At 32.7% G+C, this 13,834-nt stretch overlaps 2 protein-coding genes and 1 long non-coding RNA gene across 4 annotated transcripts; 2 read left to right on the top strand and 1 right to left on the bottom strand.

The window, feature by feature from the left end:
* The first annotated feature begins 4,190 nt into the window (after positions 1-4,190).
* LOC120178790 (cyclin-dependent kinase D-1-like) lies at positions 4,191-6,458 on the top strand. Of its 2 annotated transcripts, none has more exons than XM_039184581.1 (5): positions 4,191-4,487; positions 4,762-5,054; positions 5,134-5,242; positions 5,853-6,025; positions 6,143-6,265. In XM_039184581.1, exons 1-5 carry the CDS (start codon positions 4,383-4,385, stop codon positions 6,165-6,167), a joined length of 705 nt encoding a protein of 234 aa, XP_039040512.1. In that variant the 5' UTR covers positions 4,191-4,382; the 3' UTR covers positions 6,168-6,265. The 2 variants fall into 2 exon arrangements, with proteins under 2 accessions (XP_039040512.1, XP_039040511.1); XM_039184580.1 differs by having other exon boundaries at positions 4,200-4,487; positions 5,853-5,978; positions 6,143-6,458.
* Positions 6,311-6,762, top strand: LOC120178779 (cyclin-dependent kinase D-1-like). The gene is made up of 2 exons (XM_039184576.1): positions 6,311-6,449; positions 6,538-6,762. Exons 1-2 carry the CDS (start codon positions 6,381-6,383, stop codon positions 6,760-6,762), a joined length of 294 nt encoding a protein of 97 aa, XP_039040507.1. The 5' UTR covers positions 6,311-6,380.
* Positions 6,763-8,758: 1,996 nt separating this feature from the next.
* LOC120178794 lies at positions 8,759-10,374 on the bottom strand. The gene is made up of 2 exons (XR_005521543.1): positions 10,266-10,374; positions 8,759-9,004 (listed from the first exon to the last, which is right to left on the bottom strand). It is a non-coding gene; the product is annotated as an uncharacterized LOC120178794 (long non-coding RNA).
* Positions 10,375-13,834: the final 3,460 nt, after the last annotated feature.

The following is a 13,834-nucleotide window of genomic DNA, read 5'->3' as shown; positions in this document are numbered from 1 at the left end:
ACTGAGAAATAAAGGGAAAAAATAAAAAGACAAAAAATTAAAGTTATGAAATTAAAGGACTGATATTAAATAAATTAAAAAGTAAAAAATAGAAATTTAAATGTACATAAAATTAAATAACAAAAATAAATAGCAATAAAATATTAGCTTTATTTTTTAATATTTAATCCATAACATAAATAATAAGTAACCTGAGGTGAGTAGTCGCAAAGTCTTACAAGATTCAAACATAAAATAAAAAGTTAGCTGCTAGTGGTTAGAAGTTAGAAAAATTAGTTGTTAACAGAGTTCAGACTATAATAATGTGGGTCGTACCCGGAATCGGGTTATCACAAGGTCAATTCGAACAAAAATACAAGTAAATTAAACGTGCAGTGACTAAAAAAAATAAAGAAAATATGAACATCAAATTCGAAATACATGGAAAAGCAAGGAAGTAATTACCCTTTTGCAAGAACACAACTAAAGCATGGGAGCTTGTACGTGATTTTACCCTAGACTTTATCAACCTAAACACTAAAGAAACAAAAGTGGAAAATAGCAATATGAGGACCTCAACTTCGCAACAAATAAAAACACAGAACTAATGACCAACATGCAAGAACACGGCTAGAGTAGGATAAGTAAAACGTAATTAACCCGTTTTAAAACTAAGTAACCCAACTTCAGTAACTTTTAACCTAAGCTTAAACGATACCTTCTTTCCACTTTGGAAAAGCTCTCCACTCTTCCCATTCCCACGACCGTCTCCTCAGAAGCCTCTCAATGCTCAACGAAGCACCATAGCTTGGTGGCCATATTTGCTCCGGCCAACTTCCACGATGGGTGGATGAGCTCGAAACTCACCCTAAACGCTAAGACTACATGCAAGGCTCCACCCGACCCCGACGGTCGACGAGGCCCTCCGACGACGACTCCGGTGTCTAAGGTAAACAAACCAAAACCTAGACTCACCCTCTCTCTAATTCTCTGTTATGGTTCGAAAACCCTAAAGAAATGCCTGTGGTTGCTGTGAAAATAATAAGAAACGAAGACCCCCGACCCCTCTATTTTGTTTCGAATAGCTACTCACGCACACTCCACCAACAATGGAAAATCGAAACTAACAAGTAAAAAATAACTAAAAAATCCGCCTTTTTTATTTTTTATTTTTCGTTTTTGAAGTCGGAGAAGAGAACGTTTTTTGAAGTCTGATTTAGGGTTTTATAACCCATATTACATTCTTTTTTCCGTTTTTTTTCTTTGTATGTAATCTGCTGATTTGGTGAGGAGCATGGCGTGGAGCAGGCAGATGGCAGGGCATGGTGAATGGGGCAGCAGGGTATGGTGCTGCAGTTGGTGTAGCAGGGCATGGGTGCTGCAGCAAGTATGTTGTGGTGATGGGACAAAAAATGGTGATTATAGTTGCAATAATGTTGAAGCAGGTTTCCACATGTTCCTAGGATCTATAATGAAGAACAGGTGGAAGCATGGAAGAAGATTGTGGATGTTGTTCATGCGAAAGGAAGCATCATTTTCTGTTAACTCTGGCTTGTTGGTCGTGCATCACATTCAGTGTATCAACCTGGCGGAGCGACACTGATATCATCGACAAACAAGTTCATCTCGTGTAGGTGGAGAATTCTTATGCCTCCTGCGAGCTACGACATTGAAACGTTGAGCTCTACACATCTCGAAAATAGAAGACGTTGTCAAACACTACGACAAGGCAGCCTTGAATGCAATTCGAGCCGGTTAGATTAACTAATCTTCACTTTCCATTGGCACAATGATTGTATTGCATATTGTGACTATAACTTTCAGGTTTTGATGGGACCGAGATTTATGGAGCACATGCATATCTAACCGACCAATTCTTAAAAGATGGGATCAATGATCGAACTCATGTTTCGGTGGATCATTGGCAAACCGGTATAAATTCTTAATGCAATTCGTTCGAGCTATAGCTGAAGCAATCGGTGCAGATAGCTATCCGAGTTTCACCTGCAATCGATCACCTTGACGCCATTGACTCTAATCCACTCAAACTAGGCTTGGCAGTGATCGAAAAACTCAATGAGCTTCAGCTACTGTTCGGTTCGAAACTTTTTTTTCTTCAAACTAGCTCCTCTAGTTTTTAAGAAAAAAGAACGAAGAAGCTGGAAGGTCAGTCAGTTTTGAAAAGCCAAATGTGTGAAAAAATAGTGTCATGTCATTAATTTAGCAGGCCACGTAAGCATTTCATTACTTTCCGTAACGGCTGATAACGTAGGGTGACTAATTTGTTACAGATCGATAATGTTAGTGACCAAGTTGATACTTTTAAAACATTGGGAAAAACGAAAACTTATACGAATATTTATGATAATTTGTGTAGTTTACCTTAAATTTTAATCTTAAACCTATTAATATTTTAAAATCTAATTCATTTTAAATCCAAATAAAAAAATTCTCATATCAATTGAAGATGATATAAACCTAAAATTATTTTGAAAGAAAAAAATCTTCTCAAATGTAAGCTTGATTATATTTATATTTGTTGGTTTATGCTTGTTTGTTTGTATTCATTTATATTTGTACATTTGTGTTTGTTTATTATTTTAACAAAAGAATACGAACAAACTATAATCCTTAATGAACGAACAAAAATAAGAAGTCTGTTTGTTTAGTTATTATGTTTGTTCTTTTGTTAGACTAAAATTAAACGAATAAATATTAAAACATTTTGTTCGTATTCATTCAATTTGTTTACAGTCTTAATTATAGGTGAGTCATGGAATCCAAATTGTTGAAGGTTAACTTAGTACCATGTTCCTTCTATGTAACTTTTTAGGATGTTTGGACATCACAGCGTAGTTGTATGAAAATATAGTAATTAATCTATTAATTATACTTGAATAATTAAAATATATTTTAATTCCCTAGATACGTTTGATCGGTAAAGCATAATTAAATCTTAATTTTTTAATGTTTTATTTGGCAGTACAAATTATAAAGTTTTATAAGTTTAAAATTTAAAACAACAATAATAACATAAAAACAATATTTATTTTAAAAAATTAACTATTGATAATTCACTTTGCCTTGTATAGATGCATATGTTTGAATTTAATAAAATAACAGATTTATTGAGCACTGAGATTACTCAATATGTTTTGCAATTAATTTGGTATAATATTTAAATATTGAGTGTTAAATCTTTAAAATTAAGATCAACTTATTACTCGAGTTTTCTAAAGAAAATAATATTTTCTTTAACTATTAAGATGACTCGATATGTTATATGATTAATTTGTTATAATGTTTAAATGTTTAGCGTTAAGTTTTTAAAATTTGAATCAACTTATAATAGTGTGTAAAAATTAAAGCATAAATTTATTATGTCAATATTATTTCTTGATAACTTGGGGGACTAATTTGTAACTTTTTATAATTAAGTAAATTAAATAAAATGTACCTTATAATAGAGGTACTATTTTATAATTTATTCTTGGGTTTTTTATGCATTTAATAACTAAACTATTAGTTTTTTTATGTTTTAATATCTAAACTTTCATTTTTTTTAAATCATACATAATATTTAGTTTTTATTTCATTTTAGTACCCATTGTTAAAACTTAACGAATGAGCTCGTCGGTCGTCATGTCTACCATCGTCGGCCGTCGCATCTTTCGACCGATGAAACCCAAATTTTTCAACCAGTAACTTTTTGAGCCACTGAACGTGATTTCGACTTGTGTTTCACTGGAAAATGCCTCAATCTTCCCAAATCAATGATGTACTCTTGACTTCTTCATCCTCCAATCTCCTTCGTCAACCGTCCGATGGGTCTTAAACTGAACAATGTTGGTCAACTCGTTATTCTCTCGTGGTTCACCGTTCGGATTGATTATCCGTCTACCAAAGCTATGACCCGTTAGCCCATCCGTTAAGTTTTTAATTGTGAGTGCTAAAATAAAATAAAAACTAAAAATTAGATATAATTTAAAAAAACTAAAGGTATAAATAATAAAACGGATTAAAACTGATAGTTTAAATAGTAAGAATTAGTTTAGCCTTTATTCTTTGATAAATTAGAGTTCAAGAAATATCCATTCTGTTCCGTCGCCATAGCTTATTTTCACCAAGAATTATATTATAACCAAAATTTGATGTTTGGCTAAACTCTATACTTGAATGGTATATTTGGTTTCCAAAGCTCTTCCGATCATTTCCAATCGATTCTATTGTGTTCTCTCCCTTCATCCAGAGCTGAGGAATCGAAAAAGTTTCACACTTTGCTTTTGCGTTTGAAAATTGGTTTTAAGATCAGAAACGGAAAATTGGAGAAAACAAGAGAAAATCGTTGTGAAAATTACAATAAAAAAATCAATTTTAATTAAAATAAAGAAAATATAATAAAAATGACAGAAACGGATGAGTCGAAGAGAGTGGCGGATAGGTATCTGAAACGAGAGGTTCTTGGTGAAGGTACTTACGGTGTTGTCTACAAAGCCATCGATACGAAGGTAACCCTAACTTCCGAAAGCTCTTTCCTTTTCTAATTGTAAGCATCTAATTGAATGTAGTAGCTGAAGACGAATGCTGGGCTGCCTTGGACTTGAATGTAGTATTTTGTTCTCCCAGCTTTGTGTTGCACGTAATTATAATGTTAGTAATTGTTTTTGGTAGCCAAATGAGCTTTTGGGAAAGTAGCAAAAACAATGACATTAGGCATCTCTGGTTACTAGATTAATTGTTGACTGACTGTTATGAGATTTGTTTATTGTTGGTCCATTGCAGACAGGACAGACTGTTGCAATTAAGAAAATTCGTCTCGGGAAGCAAAAGGAAGGGGTTAATTTTACAGCACTCAGAGAAATTAAACTTCTTAAGGAGCTTAAAGATCCAAATATAATCGAGTTAACAGATGCATTCCCACTCAAAGGTAAATTGCATCTTGCGTTTGAGTTCATGGAGACCGACCTTGAAGCTGTTATCCGAGACCGGAATATTTTTCTCTCACACATCAAATCTTACTTTCAAATGACATTGAAAGGGCTTGCTTTTTGCCACCGAAAATGGGTTTTACATAGGTCTTATTTCTGTCTGCTCTTCCTCTAGTTTAACGGTTGCTGCTTCTTAAATTGCTCGACTCTTAATTGTACTTTACAGGGATATGAAGCCAAATAATTTGCTAATAGGACCCAACGGACAACTTAAACTTGCTGATTTTGGTTTAGCACGCGTATTTGGGAGTCCAGATCGCAGGTTTACTCACCAGGTAAGCTTATAGCTCCCAATAAGTGTGTTTTGTTGTATCTTACTATCTTTACATTGACTACTTGTCTTTTTCTTCAAAGAATAAACTTACCTAGTGCCATGCCTTGCTAACCTTTAGCGGAAGAATTGACCCTCGCAGCAGAAACTCTGCCCCCCCCCCCCCCCCCCAACACACACACAAAATATCATGTTTCTGTGGGAAAAGTCTCGAAACTGGGTTTATATCTTTGTGTCCGATTTTAGTTACCAGTTTTCTACATTTGGCTTTATTAGTTATGCATCCACTTGGTTTTGTACGCAAAAACATGCATGCTGTTTTCCCAGTAAATATCCATCGATATTCTGTGATATATTCATGATTCGGTATCTTTGGTTTTATCATTGATGACTTAGTTTAGTATTTTATAGAAAACATGCAAATATAAGGGTTTATGGAGAGATGCTAACAACGCATCAAACAACAATGTGTTGTCTGATGAATTTTATGTTCCTTTTTGCTTTTTTCACATTCTATGTAATTAGCTTTTGATTTAGAAACACTTCTTTATTGTTATTTCAACATCTATTGTATCTCTCTTTGAGCAGTTGTATTTTTATGGAACTATATATAGGTCTTTGCTCGCTGGTACAGAGCTCCTGAGTTACTTTTTGGTGCCAAACAATATACTTCTGCCGTGGATGTTTGGGCTGTTGCCTGTGTATTTACTGAACTTTTCCTACGACGACCATTTCTGCAGGTGAACCTAACTTCCTTCAGTGTTTTTAATGCATGTGATTTTTTTTGGCGAGTTATTTCTTTGGTACAAAGCTCTGTACCTATATGTCATCTATATAAAGTATGATACCTACTATATTTTCACATTTTCATTGATTCAAAATTTAACATTTGATAGGGGCATAGGGCACAAGTGACATTGATCAATTAGGAAAGATCTTTGCAGCTTTTGGTACGCCAACATCTTCCCAATGGCCAGATATGATATACCTTCCTGATTATGTAGAATACCAATATGTTCCTGCACCACCTTTGCATTCATTGTTTCCGATGGCCAGTGGTGATGCTTTAGATCTGTTATAAAAAATGTTTACTTATGACCCAAAAGCTAGGATTTCAGTGCAACAAGCATTAGAGCACTGGTATGCGGATTCAGTCAATTAGAAATATGAGGACAAATTTGGTTTCTTTTTCTCATATTGTTTCTGTTCAGGTATTTTTCATCAGCACCTCTACCACAGATCCAGCTATGCTCCCTAGGCCTGCTCCTAAGTCGCGAGCACCAGATTTTTAATCCCCAGGATGGTCCCACTGTCCTTTCTCCCCAACGAAAATCAAGGAGACTAATGGCAGCTCCTGAGAGGTTTGAAGGTAATTCCAACCAAGAGGAGAAGATCAATGAGTGTGCTGGTGAAGTGGGACAGGCAGCTGGTGACATTACAGGAAAGAATGAACAAGTGACAATGTCTGTAGATTTTTCCATCTTTGGCGCAAAACCACAGAGTAGAGCTACAATTAACAGGTAACAGCTATTGCATGATCATTTAATAATAGTTAGCATTATAAGGGATTGAAATGTTCAACATGAGTGTGGAAATTAAACCTTGTAAAAATACTATTAAATAGAATCATCTTCGGTAGTCTTGGACAGAATAGTGAATGCCTGTTGCCCTGTTGAAATGGGTTAAAGCAATTATATTAACCTCTATAGTTAAGTCTTAATCTAGGGTATGCTCTTTCTTGTTCTTATGCAATTCAAGAAGTTGTAGAACACCTTAAGCTCCTAATCATGTGAATTTATAAAGTACAAGCACTTTCCACTGTGTAGTAGTGAATCTTTCTCAAAGTGCTTAGCGATCTTTCTAGATGGAATAAAAGAAGTTGAGCTCAATGGAAGGGTTTGAAAGTTCTACTACAAATTTTGTATAAGCCCTAACGTAGGTATCTCTCTTTAGATACGAGGCATCTTGAGAAGAATTTCACCATCGACATCCTTCACAAGAGAATTTCTTCCAAGTAGATTGTCTATAGGAGGATAGAGCCAAATTGGTTCATCATCTTGCTGTAAAGTTTCTTAAGAAAAAATTGATATCATGCAATGCTGGGAGTCTCTTTTAGGGTTATGGGTCAGTGTTTTCAAGCCTACTCTAAGCGCTAAAAGCCTAGAACGATATATTGCCTCAGGAACAAGTAAAGAAATCACTCGAGCAAACTAAGGTGCAATATGTTTAGGTGTTTTTGCAAGTCTCTGCATGCGTATGTGTGTATATATAATAAGATGACTTACGGGTGAAATTTTTTTAGATGATCATTGGGTCCTAGATAATTTGATTTTATTTTTAAACTAGTTTAATTTATCTATAAGTAAAAAATTATGACTTCGAGGAGAACTTCTATTGATTGGATGATGAGTTTGAAATTTACTTAGTTCTCTAAATATCATTAAATGAAAATTATCAAAGAACATGTAATTTTTCAAAGTTGCTTTACATTCTATTTTCTAGTATGGGAAAAGAGGGAGAGAGTTGGGTGGAAAAAGTAGAAACGATGGGAGGAGTTTGAAGAAAATGTTAGGTCACTGAGTTGATTCTTTAACTATTCCATTCAGTGCAGAGAGATCGCATCTGAAGAGGAAACTTGATACCAGCACGATGAATAAGAAATGACTAATCCTTTGGAGGTTTTTAGTTAAATAATCACCCCGGGCGGCCTCCCATCTGCAACCTGGGTTTTATTTGGTCATCGTCTTCCCCCTACATATAACAAAGAAGCAGAAACCATCGAGGCCGAGGAATTCATTTTTCAGAGGATTTTCTTCTAATTTGCTAAATACTGTAAAGGAAGAAGTTAAAGGTGACTCCTTTCAACATTTTGATGAATTCTGTATTATTATTATCATTGGCCCATAGAAGGTAAGAATTTTGAATATAACTTGTTCTTCAGTCTACATATAACTAAATGAGAAAAAACAAGAAAAGAAAAGAGAATTTGCAGCTTTGATGGTTCTGGTTTATGGAAACTCGACTTGATCTCTTATTCGGTCGTTTGATTGTTCTTATTGAATGGTACTATCATATTGTTGTTTACATCATTGGATGTACATATTTAAATATGGTTTTGTTTATTAATATTATATTTGTTATTTCCTCACACATCATAATCATGTTAGAGAAATCTATTTTGATTTTGATATCTTTTATTCATGTTTGTTTGTAGGGGTGTAAATGAACCGAGCTTAAACGAACAAGACTATGTTTGTGTTTGTTAGTTTATTTTTAAATGTGTTCGTGTTCGGTTTGTGTTTATTTAATTTTTTTCATATCATGCTCGTGTTCGTTTACTTAACGTTCGTTAATGTGTTCGTTTATTGTTCGTGAACATGTTCTTTTAAATGTTCGTAAACGTGTTCGTTTAACGTTCGCGAACATGTTCATTTAGCGTTCGTGAACATGTTAGATTAGCATTCGCGAACATGTTCATGAACAATTCCAAAATGTTACCAAACAAAAAGAAAAGAACAAATTAAACAGAATCACCTAATAAAACTTATATAACATTCTCAATAACAAAATATAATTTTAAAACATACTAACAGTATTTACTAAAGTTGATAACATAAATTCAGAGCAACTAAACATATACTGCAAACTTAACAAAAATATAACAGCTTGAAAGATAATTTAAATTACTAAAGTTGCACTCATTAAGACTTCGAACAATTTGACTTTTCAACATTATGCAGCCAGACCCATGTGAGATGTCAAGGTCCTGTTGATTAGTTTAGAAAAAATATATATGTCAAAATTCATAGCAACTAAACATGTACCGCAAACTTTAACACTAAAAAAAAACTTGTAATGAAACATCAAGAATATTCTATATTGACAAATATTAAGAGATTATGTTTTTGTGTGTGATTATGCCAAAACAATAAGGCAGTAAGGTCTAGCTAATTTGATCATAATTTAGATCTACAAATTCGGAAACAACATAAGCATGGAAATTACTCGGATAAATGAGTTGAAATAATCAGAATACCATAACCTAAATGATATAAATTCAAAATAATCTGATCTGAAACGTTGAATCTTACCTAAAATTGAAATGACTTAAACTAAAATAATTAAATCTAAAGAATCTGAGCCGAAATAACCCAAATTCAAAATGAGCCGAGCATAAGGAAACCTGGACCCGTACTCAAAAACCAACTCAACCAGAATGAGCCAATAATTTGAGAACAGGAATTTTGGTTTCCAGATGCAAGTATGAATGTCAAGAACCCGGAGCACCGCCTGATAAAAAAAATCAGATTACAAATTACAAAATCAGAGTACCAATGATCACATCTCATCATTATAAAAATGACCTAAACTTAATACTCCTACTCCTAGCTATTATAGAACAGGAACGAATGCTAACAATGTTGAAAGATACTTGAGAATCCATTAGCGAATAGAAAAGATTTATCCATAACTAACCTAAAATAATTTGTTTCTTTTATCATTTTAATAGAAAAGATTTATTCATAACTTCCTGTACGGTTCATTTGTGAATTTTCTTTCATTCTTGTTACTGAAAACATCACATTTGAATAAAAGAACTAAAACAAGGCATTTTTATGCTGCCGATTCCAACATTTTTCTGGGTGCATATTGTATAGAGACTTCAACAAGGGTCTCTTTTGGAAAAATTCAAATGCACAATACAGTTCTTCAAAACACAATCTACATAGATCTCGGCAGATTATCCCAAGATCATCCCCACCGAAACAAAACAAAAAAAATTCTCTTTTAGTGTAAAACGAAAATCATTTTCAATTCCAGAATAAATGCAGAAAAGGGCCAACCATGATAGATCCTAGTATATATTGTATTGAGATGATCAGATGTAACATAGTTAGATTAAACATACGATAAAAAAAAAGGGAGATAGAAGAAACTGAAAGAGGAAAGACCCGAAAAGGCTTTTCTTAGTTGCTCAGTTTTCAGACACTGAAGGAATCTTATAAACCCTATAAAAAAACTCTTACCTGGTACCACAGCCGAACGGGGAGATGATCGGAAGCATTAAGATTTAATAGCAGAGATGATAGATTGATAGCTTAGGGTTTGATTGTTTGTTAGTTTAGGGGTTGAGGAAAAAAGGGGTAAAGAAAGCATAGAAGAATCGGCTGGAAAAGGGCTTTTGTTTATCAATTAAGATAAAATGGTCAAACTATTTAATTGATGCTTAAACGTCTAATAATTTATAATTTAAACTCCATATTATAACAATCATTCAATTTAGTATGTACCTTTACTAATATTTTAAATATAAAAAATTAAACGAGCTTTTAAACAGGCTTGTTCATGATCATATAAACGAGCTCGTAAACGACCACATAAATGAGCTTGTTCATGAACATAATGAATCGAACACACCTTTATTCGTGTTCGTTCGTTTATTAATTGAACATAAAATTTTTGTTCATACTCGTTTATTTAGCTTAATAAACGAACGTTATATGAACGGTTCACGAACAATTCACCGAACACTTTGTTCATTTACACCCCTATTTGTTTGTTTGCTTTTATGAAGCTAAATGTCGTGTCCAAGATTATGAAGTTATGAGTTTATTTATTTATTTAAAGTTAATTATGGGTTTACTGGTTGAATCTATTTAACATAGTGTTTATTTTTTTCCACTCAAATGTCACTTATATTAATTGGTTTTGAAACTGGAAACTTAATTTAGATTTTCTTTTCTAAATCTTGTGACTAATTCATAATATGGTGAGTTAGTAATTTTATGTTAGTAAATGTGAATGATTTGCATAAAAGGAAAAAAAAAATACACACTAAAGCAACTTTTATTTCGTTTATTTGTTGTTTTTAGGGATGGCGTATTCTTCCGGCAGAGTATAAGGAAAAGTAGCCCAATTTATTTATTTTTTTTAAAAAAAATAGTTCAATTTAAAATTAAGGAAAGACGCGATAAAAAAATTATAAAAATATAATATTTTTTTATTGGATGTAACATAATATGTTAATTTTTTTAATATTTTTTGATTGTAAATTTTTTTATACAATCGAAAATGTTATATTTTTCTTAACATTTTATGTTGAACCGAAAATGTTAAAGAGTTAACATTTTAAGTTGCACTCAATAAAAAATGTTATGATTTTTCATAACATTTTTTGTCGTGTCTTTCCTTAATCTTAAATTAGATTGCTCTATGATAGAACTACCTGTATTCTTTCATTTTGAATTTTATATATTTATTGAAAAACTGATTAAAGCGACCATTCCATCAAAATTGACTACATTGATCGACTCTATGTGGAAGAACTGAAATGATGAATCTGATATTTTGGATGTGGCTTTTATAGGATTTTTTGTTTAAAGATTTTTTTATAAAAGATAAAATTTAGGCAATGAAATTTGAAATTCTTATATTCTTTTTAAAATAATATGGTTTTTGGATTTATATTGTACCCAATGCTATTTTTAAATTAAAATATAATTTATTCATCATTAATTATTATGATGTTAATATGATAATTTATGATGTTAATATGATATTTGAGGATAGATAATATGTTGAGTTGTAGACTTGTAATATATGCCGGTAGCTGATATTTTTTTTAATACTATAACAAAGGCGTAACTCCACAAATTCTTAATTAAATAAATTGAAGAAAATTATATGTTTGAATATGTGTACACATACGTCTTTCAACTTTCAAGCTGTTTCATTAATATTATTAATTCAACATTATTGTTTTATTAAGTTTTGATTATTTATGTCATCGTTTTATTAAGTTTTGGTCACTTGGATCTAAACTTGAACGTAGATGTCGTTAGTTTGATGACGTGACATGTTATTAAAATGGGTTTTGTTGAGCCAATCGAACCAATGGAATGACCAAGATGGGGTAAATTAACTAAAAAAATTGATAGAAGCTTTTAGCAAGAAAATCAAAGACAAACAATTTGAGTGGTTCAACTTCTTCAATAAAGTCTACATCCACTACATTAGCTTCCACAATAAGGATTTCAATAAATTCACTAATTTGTTCAAACATTTTAGGACAAGGAGTAACCTTATAATACACTTATACCCCAAAGTATCTAGTATACAACCCTTCTTAAGAAGAAATTACAAAGATCAAACTTTGAAAAATCGCTTAAAAGTAATTTGTTTGTAAAATTTAGAACAAATAGAACACTTGAAAGAACGAAACAAAGCAGTACAAAAGCAGTACAAAAGGGTTTGATTGTTGACGTTAAATTATTCCTATAATCTGAAAATTTGTATATTGGGATCTAAGTTGAATATCGTAATTTTGCAGGAGATATCGAAGTACAAAGGGATTTACCGTTCCCTCACCGTTACCCGTGACTTTCAAACCGACTCGTATTACCCATGCTGAGCGTGAGAGATAGTTGATATTTTTAGTTGTCTATTTAGATTATTTATCTAATTATTACATTAATCCGTAGGAACTGATTTCGACCAACCACTACAAGAAAATATATATTTAATGACACACGAACGATGACACATGTTAATTTATGACTTGCAAAAAATGTGTGTCATAAAAAAAATGTAATGTTTCTTAAAATCTGAACGATTTATGACTTACAATAATGTGTGTCATATTTAATAGTCATAATCCAAAAATTTAGCAAACACACGGAATACACTTTTCATTGTGTGTCATCTCTAAAAGTCATCTTTTAATTTCCCCTCATAATTTTCATCACATACGTGCACATATATGCTTTGCCGCTTCTAGTTCTCCTCAATCATCATTTCACACTAAACCTATGTTTCCCTTTTTCTCTTTGCATCATTTCACGCACGCATGCTTCCCCCCTTTTTTCTCTTTTTATTCCGATTAGCACAGCTGAATCTGCACTCTCACAAGGCCTCTCAGTTGATCCACTGGTTTCGTCATTCACCACAATGCAGACGAAATATAGCAACAGTTCAAATATTCAAGTCAAACAATCTGCAGTCTCACAAGGCCTCTCGGTCCACTGGTTTCTCCATTCACCACAACGCAGATAAAGGGAGTCAAAATTTAAGGGTTTCCACAGGTATTCCTCGTTCTCTATTCCACCATTCAAGTTGGGTTTCTGGTCTTACAAATTACTTATGTTATATTCCTGTGAATTTGTGTGTAAAACCCTTTCTCTACGGCAACGGGAGAAACAATGTGTGTTTGTTAATGTTCATTTTAACTGAAACTCAAAGTGGTGTGTTATCTTCGGTGGTTGACATGATTTTCCGTAATATGGAAAGCAAACCAAGTAACTCTTACTTTCTTTTCAACTAGTGCTATAGTGTTAGGCATATGTGAAGACATGGAGTTTGCTTTTCCAGTTATATGTTCTTCTTTCTTGTTTACTAAACAATCATGAAACTTAAACTTCTACGGAATTCCAACTTTTGGGTATGGTTAATTTACTAGTGAATTAGGCTTTATAAAGAATCATTGGGTGAATTAGAGAAAGTGGAAGTGGAGATGGGCTAGAACACGAGATTCGATCAACAATAATTTAAGGGCATGGAGGATTGATTTGATTTACAATTGTTTATTTATTTATAATTT

Source organism: Hibiscus syriacus, unplaced genomic scaffold, assembly GCF_006381635.1.
Source record: "Hibiscus syriacus cultivar Baekdansim isolate YM2019G1 unplaced genomic scaffold, ASM638163v2 tig00112382_pilon, whole genome shotgun sequence".
NCBI lineage: Eukaryota > Viridiplantae > Streptophyta > Magnoliopsida > Malvales > Malvaceae > Hibiscus > Hibiscus syriacus.
Note: the sequence above shows the minus strand (reverse complement) of the source record. Positions and strands in the feature narration are given on the sequence as shown.